The 8,100-nt window shown below is 52.5% G+C and overlaps 1 protein-coding gene across 1 annotated transcript in view; it reads right to left on the bottom strand.

Annotated features, from left to right (window-relative positions):
• Positions 1 to 1,390: 1,390 nt before the first annotated feature.
• Positions 1,391 to 8,100, bottom strand: part of CPNE2 (copine 2) — a 55,119-nt gene continuing 48,409 nt past the window's right edge. Inside the window, exons 15-16 of the mRNA XM_035337026.1 lie at positions 2,698 to 2,934; positions 1,391 to 1,988 (exon numbers count right to left, since the gene is read on the bottom strand). Coding sequence (XP_035192917.1) covers positions 1,881 to 1,988; positions 2,698 to 2,934 — 345 coding nt within the window. The 3' untranslated portion in view covers positions 1,391 to 1,880. The remainder of the gene's footprint in view (positions 1,989 to 2,697; positions 2,935 to 8,100) is intronic.

Genomic DNA, 8,100 nt, shown 5'->3' with positions numbered 1-8,100 from the left:
GTGTTAAAAAAATGACAAACCCCCACAAACATGCCACTAGCACAGGAGCTTACTAGCTAGTGCAGCTGTATACGAGGTTTTCTTGCGAAAAGAAAATATTTTTCCAGTGTTACAGACTTTGATCTGGAAGCTGAGTGTTACAGAGCCTGCGTGGCCGGCAGCTGAGCTGTGTACAGAATTATTTTTAAATAAGTCACCATTCAAATACGGCTTCCCCATTTGGAAGAGGGTTAATGTCAGTTTTGTTTGTTTGTTTGTTTTGTTTTTGTTTTTGTTTTTTCCCCTTCCAGAGGGCTTTGCAAAGCAAATATTTCACCAGGCAGAACCCCCCTCCCCCCCCCCCCAAGGCTGAGGCTGGCAAGGAGCCTCATGCTCACACAAATGCAGCTTGGCTCCAGGCTTTCCTCAGTTGGAGGTGGAAGGGGAAGGGAGAATGGAAGTCATCTACTCGAGTCTGAAATAAGGGTGAATCACTGGCAATGCCTGCACTATATTCAGCTTCTTACCTGTCAACTTCAGAGGGCTCTGATCTAGTTAACAGCAGAACAAAGCGACAATTAGCACTGAAGATGGCACAAGGCTCAGAGGAACTGCTTGGAGCAGGATTTCTCTCTCTGTGCACTACCGCAACCCATCTTCTGGGCAGCAGGGTGATCCTCTGACCTGGAAGAACTCCCATACCCCCACTGCGTTGTTTGCAGGCTCGCTGTGGTTTCCCCAAGCACATCTTGGCTCAGGCACTGAGTGCTGATGGGGAGGTGGGGGGGGGGGAGGCTCTGCCACTCCCGGGACATTGCAGGTCACCTCCACCCTTGGTGAATCAACCCTCCGGTCTGCTGCCGAATGGCTAGAGGTGCAGCAGGGTCCCACATTGTTAAAGGCACGGGGGCGATCCTGGGGCACAGCGAGGAAAACATTGAGCCTGGGGTGCCTGGTGCTGCTGGGTTATCGCCTGTGCTGAGATGCAGGAGCAGCCCAATCACTTACTGCTGCATCGCTGGGGCTGTGAAAGCTCATGGAAGAGCAGCCTGTTTGCCGTCGGTGTGCCCATCAGGTTCTTTGCCTTTTTTTTTTTTGGTCCCAGGAGAGCTTGTGGGAGAACTGTGGCTGAAAAACAAAACAAAACAAAACAAAAAAAAACACAACAATTACAGATGGCCTTAAAACATAGGTAGTGAGGAAGGACCATCACCTGCGAGGCTGCAAACCACACCATGCTGCTCACCTGTGCCCAGTCCCTCACAGGGACAGTGCCACCAATATCCTGCTTGCAGCCAGTGAGGGCTGTGGGACCAGGACAGCCCCTGTTGGACAAGAATCTCCCAAGTACCTTGCTGGCCTCTGGGCCTTGGAAGGTGCTCCCGGACTGGACCGTATGGGAGACACTTTCTTAAATGTCCAAGTTTCTTTATTAACCTGAGTATAACAAATATAACATGTACACAGTATAAAAATGAACATAGAGCATGACAGAGGTACAGGTACAGCAAAGATACATGACCTATACAATGACCAGTTCATTGAATGATAATAATAATAATATATTAAGCATTTCATTGCTTGGAAAAAGCAAGTTTTGATTGTAAAAATTGTATCCTGTTCCACTAAAATTATACAAAGTACATTCAATACTGAAAAGTGACTCAACAGAGCAGGACCAGGGCATGGCTGGCCTCTTGGTGTTACCTCAGGCTGGGACTGTACAAAATGAATCCAGATGCTTCTCTGGGATGAGTTTTAAGAACTTAACAATTAAATTAAAAAGTACAAAACTGTGTGTTTCAGGGAGGGTATTCTTCATTTAAAAGCATGTGGCACATGCGATTTCGGTGGCACCAACAGACTTCAGCGACATGCAGATGGCGCCGCCAGGCATGGCGCTACGCCGGCTCCGAGTTGATGGGGGGCAGATTTTGGTGCTTGAAGTACTGCACAACTTGCTGGGGCAGCTCTGCCAGCACAGCTTTGGCCAGCGTTTCCTTGGGGGCCTGCAGGCAAAAAGAAAAAAGAAACACCAATATAAGATGGCTACAGGGACCGAGCGAGAGCTTGCAGAGCTCTGCCTCACAGGAGAGGCTGGCACAGATGCCTAAGAAAGAGGACGAGCAGAGTCAGTGCGGCTGGCCTGCCCCCAGCTCCAGACAGTGGCATCTCATTTAATACCCCCTTGAAGCCAGCTCTGTGATAGTCAGCACTTTGTACACCTGGGAATATACTTTGTACTACATCTTCCAGGAGATAATTCTGGTTGCTGCCACCGCGTGTCTTCTCTACAGCGCTGATTCATGTGGTTAGTGCCAGTGTGTCTCCATGGGATGTGGGGTTTGGAGCTAGGGCAAAGCAGACAGCTTGGGAGAAGGCAGAGCCCAGTGGGAGGGTGACAAGTGCTCACCCTTTTGCCTCTAGCTGCCCCTTGAATGGCTCCCAAACCTTTCAGCATCTGCAGGGGTTGCCCCACTTCCAAGGTGAGAACCACAGAACAGTTTGGCTTGGAAGGGACCCTTGAAGATCACCCTGTCCGCCCCCCTGCCATGGGACATCTCTCACTACATCAGGTTGATCAAAGAACCCCCCCTGCAATGTGAGACCAGGCTTCTGCTCCAATCCCCTCATCTGCACGGGGCTCCCACAGCCTCCTGCCGCCAGCACACTGCAGAGCACTGCGGTGAGGACAACAGCGCAGGGGCACAGACTCACATTGCGGAAATCCCGGAAGGGCACGAACTGGACGATGTCACGCACGGCCTCCTCGCCCGTGTAGGAGCGCAGCACCCGGCTGTCCCCGTCCAGGAACTCCATGGCGGCGAAGTCGGCGTTGCCCACCCCAACGATGATGATCGACATGGGCAACTTGGAAGCCTGCACCACGGCGTGCCGCGTCTCATCCATGTCGCTGATGACCCCGTCTGTGATGATGAGGAGGATGAAGTATTGCTGCGGAGAGGGGAGCAGAGGGTCAGAGCTGGACGGGGTTGCCTGCAGCCCATGTCAGGGGATGCATCTACCCAAGGGATCTGAGAGCACTTGCTGTTGGTGTTGCCCCCTTCTAGCAGCCCCCAGAAATCTCAGGTGATCCCATTCCCTCCAGATTTTGAAAGAGAAAATCCAAACAAGAAACCACCCCTCCCATACAAAGACGTGTGGCCGCACTGCCTGCGTGTCCTTCTCCACTGGGAGGCAGCTGCAGCAAGGACCTGGCATGGAGGAGGGAGGGCTCCCTGCAGCACCTGCTGGTGCAGACCACCGAATCTCACCTAATGTAATCTAAGTACCTATAATCTAATTGAACCTTCTGCTAGAGATCTCACTCACTAATTTACTCAGTGATGGAAAAAGCTCCAACTTCTGCAGAGCTTCGGTGTCACAAGTCCCGACACGAGTCCAGCTGGCAGATGTAGTCTCTTCCTCCCCACTCAGCCCATGTCCAGCTTGCTGCTGTGCCCTGCAGAGCTGAGGGAGTGGATGAATGGACGGATGGACAGTCCTGCTGGACATGGCACAGCAAGTCTGCAGCATACAGACCCCTGAGAAGGCTCCTCCATCTCCTCCCCCTCAGGGGAAAGTAATGGTTCAATTTTGGCACATTACACATCTTGCATGTGGTGAAGAAATGAGGAAAAACAAGCACTTAGGAGCATTAAAGCTCTTTGTTCCTCTCCTCATTCTTTCCATTTCCTCTGAAAACCACCACTGCCAACGTCCTAGAAAAGCAGAAGAAACAGTCCAAAGCCCATTTTCTTGTTTTTTTCTCCAGCCCACATCTTGTCTCCTGAAATTTTCCCTAAGTGCTTTCTTCCCTCAACACTCTCTTGTGCTAAAGCAAGCACAAGCACAATGCTCCAAGCACAGATGAGGGTGGGTTTGCGGCATTGCTTCTGATTTGTGTGTGCCACAGCAGCAGGACCAGCTCGCTGCCCCCAGCATCACCAGTGGCACAGGCTGGGGGTGCCAGCAGGGCCCCGGACATGTCCTGGGAAGCAGGGATCTGAAACAGGGCAAAAATACAGCTGGGGGAAAAAATGTTTTCTAGGGGAAGATTTATACAGGAATTATGTATCTGGATTCCAGAACTAGCATCAACACATTTTTTTTTGTATTAAATGCCAGCATTTTCTCATACTCATGGCCAGCACTGATCTCAGGACAAGTAACTGGGCCTGACCCTGTTTGTGAACCTGACTGGGAGAAAGTAAAATTTCAAAGACAGCAGCGGATAATGGGCAAAAATCCAGCTTATTCCACCCTTCCTCCACATGCTTTTTTGTCTGAGTAAATCAGTGCAGGTTTGGCCTCTGAGCATGGTCAAAGAATAAAACAAGAAAGGTCTCTCTCCCTCTCCCTTTTGATTCTTTTTTTTTTTTTGTGAAATCTATAACAGGATCAGAGAAAAGCACACTAGAAAGTATGCAGGAAAAGGAACAGAGCTCACCAAATGTTTCTCGCTGCATATTTCAGAGGCCAAGGAGATGATGCTGGGGATCATCTTAAAAGCCTGGAGGTTCTGCAGCAGAGCGAGCTGGCTGGGGAGCATCTTCATAAGCAAGGCACCAGCAGGCACTGCACTAGAGCATCATCTGGACACACCCCAGATGAATTATGACAATATTAGAATAACCCGCTAGGGAGCAGAAAATTAGCCTGTCCAGAAAGGCCAAGCCCACCTTTGCCTCTGGGCACTCGCCCCAGAGCTGCTGTCCTCCCACCATGGGGGACACGTCCTGGGATGGGGACAGGGGGTCACCTGGGCTGGGGGTCACCCTCAGTGCTCGCCAGCGTGGCCCACCTGGCAGCACCTCCTCCTTTCTCCTTGTTTTGTTGCTAAAACGATCTCTGAATCCAGCACAGACTTTGGAGATGATTATGGCTATTTGCTAACAAAATCATCAACTAGGCTCACATGTGTGAGCAGGACTTCAGGGGATTAGCTAGGATTTAACAGTGTGTGGCAAGGAAAGGGGAGCTTGGATGTGGGGGTCCTGCTGGGAAGGTGTGTGTTAACTCCCTTAAGCTTACTGATCCTCCCCTGGGAGCCAAGCCAGTCCTGTGCGCCCTGCGTCTCTCCCCCTCTTGCTCAGACACATTTTAGTGCTCCCATCCCTTACGAGCTGACTGCTCCTCTGCTTGTGTTCCACGTTGCCATGGAAAAAACACCACTTTGGGGGTTTATTAAAGCCCCTCTCTCACGCGGGAGCCCAGTGAGACCAGGAGGACAAAGCGTGCAGATCCAGGTGAAGGCCCATTGTGTTTCCTGCCTGGCCACTGCGCAGGGGACAACCTCGCGGTGGCTCACCAGCCCACAGGAGGTCTTTGCGGGGCTGCTGTCCCCATTGTCCCCGCTGGTGTCTCCACACCATGGGGCTGCCGCTGGCACCACAGAGGGTGGTGCTGCCGCACGCAGCTGAGACCAGCTGGGTGAGGAGAAGGCCCCGGGGGAGCAAGGTCCCTGATCAATCACGCTTTGTGCTTCCAAAAAAGAGCCGTCTCCAGCCTCTGACGGAGCTATTACTTTGGTGCACGTTATTTAAAATCTCCCTTGATTAAACTATTAGTGCCAGCGGAGGGGTGCAATTTGCATATGATTAGTGCCTCTGCTCGGTGCGAGGCCTGCGGGCTTCTCCCTCCCCCACTGACACAAGCAGAGAAAATGAACGCTGAGGAGCCACCTGGATGTGTACCGAATTAAACCCAATTGGGACCTTCCCACCACGAGTGCCGTGCATGGACGTGAGGACTGGCAGCCCACAGCCTTCCTGGGAGGAGGTTTCAAAGGGGGGAAGATGGAACAGGAAGCACCAAGAAGGTGTTAGGATGAGGGAGGGGACGGTGGGCAGCAACAGGACCCCCTCGAGACAGCAGCAGGAAATGGCTTACTTTAATGAAGAAAGCAAACAAAAAAGACAAGAATGGGGTAGTAATGCCTTGTGTCTGGAGCTTGGAAGAGCAACAGCACAGAAGGCAAGGCAGAAGAATGTGTCCTCAGAGAGATGGCATTCAGGAAAGCTTTCAACCCCAGCCAGCTCTGTCCACACACAGGATGATGCCCCAGCTGAGCTGGCTCTGAGCAAAACCCAGCTCTCCATGCTCTCAGGAAGGCTCCTCAGCCACCAGCAGCAGGCCAGAACCCCTGGCAGGAGGCCGGCTGGCAGCGGCAGCGCTGCCCACCCAGCCTGGCTCTCCAAACCACAGCCCCACTGCTGCCTCTGCCTCCTAACACCACGCTGGTGCTGCCTCCTGCCCACGAGCCTCACAGCCTGGTGTGACGGAGCGTGGTAGGAGGGGGCCTCTGTGCTAACGAGCAGCTTTTTGACATATGGATGTAAGCAGTCTGCTGGACTAATTAACTGCAACTTCAAGGACTGATGAGTGGCTGGAGTGGCCGCGCAAGAACCCCCGCCCTGGCTCTGAGCCCACTGCTTTTCCAACTGGTGTGAAAAGCAGCGATAGAAGTGAGCCAGCCAATGTCATCCAAGTGGGAAAAGCACAAAGGTCTTCTCCCAGGACAAGGTTTGGATTTGGCCTCATAAGAAAGATAACACCCCATGGCATGGCACGGCTCGGGCAAGCAGTCTGTGGGCTGGTAGTGCTGTGGGGGCTTTCCCAGAAAGGAAACCCTGGGGCTGATGCTCTCCTTCCTCGGTTTGCCAGCCTGGGTGTGCACCACCAGGTCTCCCCAGGAGATCTCCTCACAGAGCAGGGGGAGGCGCTTTAACCAAGAGGATCCTCCTCCAGCTGTTTGCTTGTCTTGAAGTGACGTAAGCCAAAGGTTTGAGGACACTCTCCTAACCTCAGCCCAGTTGCTCTCGTTTCCCATCTGCACTACGCCAGCACTACCTACCACCAACCTAATTCCCCCATGGTCCCCATGACAGTCCTGTCAGTCCCACACCACACAAAAGGCTATTTTGGAAGGAACATGCTCCTCAGAACTATTATTCCCCTCTTGGCCAGAATCTACAAGTACAGAGGTTGCCCAGTTAGACCAAAGCCCCTGGAGAGCTCAGCAGAGGCCAGGGGTGAATGTTTCAGAAAAACAGAAAAAGTTATCCTTCTCTGTATCCTGCTGGTGCATGTTACAGATTCCTGAGCCCAAGCTTGCACCTTGATGTTCTCCCAGGACAGAAGGTCCCAGCCTTGCCACTTCTCACATGGGAGCTGCTCCACACCTCTGGATGTTCTGGCCAACTCTCTTGCTACCATTTTCAGGGCTACTGGATCCTTTGAGATAAGGGGACCAAAACTTCATACTGTGCTCGAGACATTTGTATCAATCCAAGGGATGCCCACCTCATGGCATTTCCCACCCTTGTCTCAATTCTCTCCCCAATAATTTCTGATTTTCTACAGCTGCAGTTCTGCTGCCTATTAAAGAGTTTTTGCCTTTTTTTTTTTTTTTTTTTTTTCCTAAGAAGCATCTGCAACAACTCGACATTCTCTGTCTAAAGTGACAACAGCCAGCTGAGAGCCCACGGCTGGGCTTCACAGACAAGGTTAGTTTTAACTTTCCTTCAAGTCCTTTCCATTCACCAGCATGGGGCAAAGAAACTGCAGCTGCATGTCAGCCACGAGGGATGGGGAGATCTTCCCACAATTGTTTGCAGGCAGCTTTCATCCCAGCTCCCCTAAATAGTCTGGTCTCGCAAGCCAGCTTTGTCTGCCGAACTTGTCATGCCGCTGGGGAGGGAAGTTCAGCCACGACACCACAGCAGCCATGAGATGCTGAGGCAGACACAACCCGCCACCCTCCTGGCTGTTCCTCCCACCTGGCAACACGTTGGAGTTGTTGTTAAACCTGAACAAGGCACTTTCTCCTACAAATAGCCAGGGCTGAGCCTGGCTCTGCACCACATCTCCCACAGCCTTGTGGCTTTCCTGCAGCCTCAGCTCTCCTGATGTGAAAGCAGGGGACAGGAACCCCCAGCACGGGGTCAGCCACCCCACAGCCCCGGGCAAGGGCAGTGCCTGACCTGGGCAGCGCCATGAGGGCAGCAGAACAGCAGAGAGCACAGAGCGGTGCTGCTGGCCGCGGGGTCTGGGTGGGTTAAATTCTCAGCTGGGTCGTCTCCACCTGGCACTTCAGCCACCTTGCACCGCTCAAGACAC

This window comes from Oxyura jamaicensis, chromosome 11 (genome assembly GCF_011077185.1).
Source record: "Oxyura jamaicensis isolate SHBP4307 breed ruddy duck chromosome 11, BPBGC_Ojam_1.0, whole genome shotgun sequence".
Lineage (NCBI taxonomy): Eukaryota > Metazoa > Chordata > Aves > Anseriformes > Anatidae > Oxyura > Oxyura jamaicensis.
Note: the sequence above shows the minus strand (reverse complement) of the source record. Positions and strands in the feature narration are given on the sequence as shown.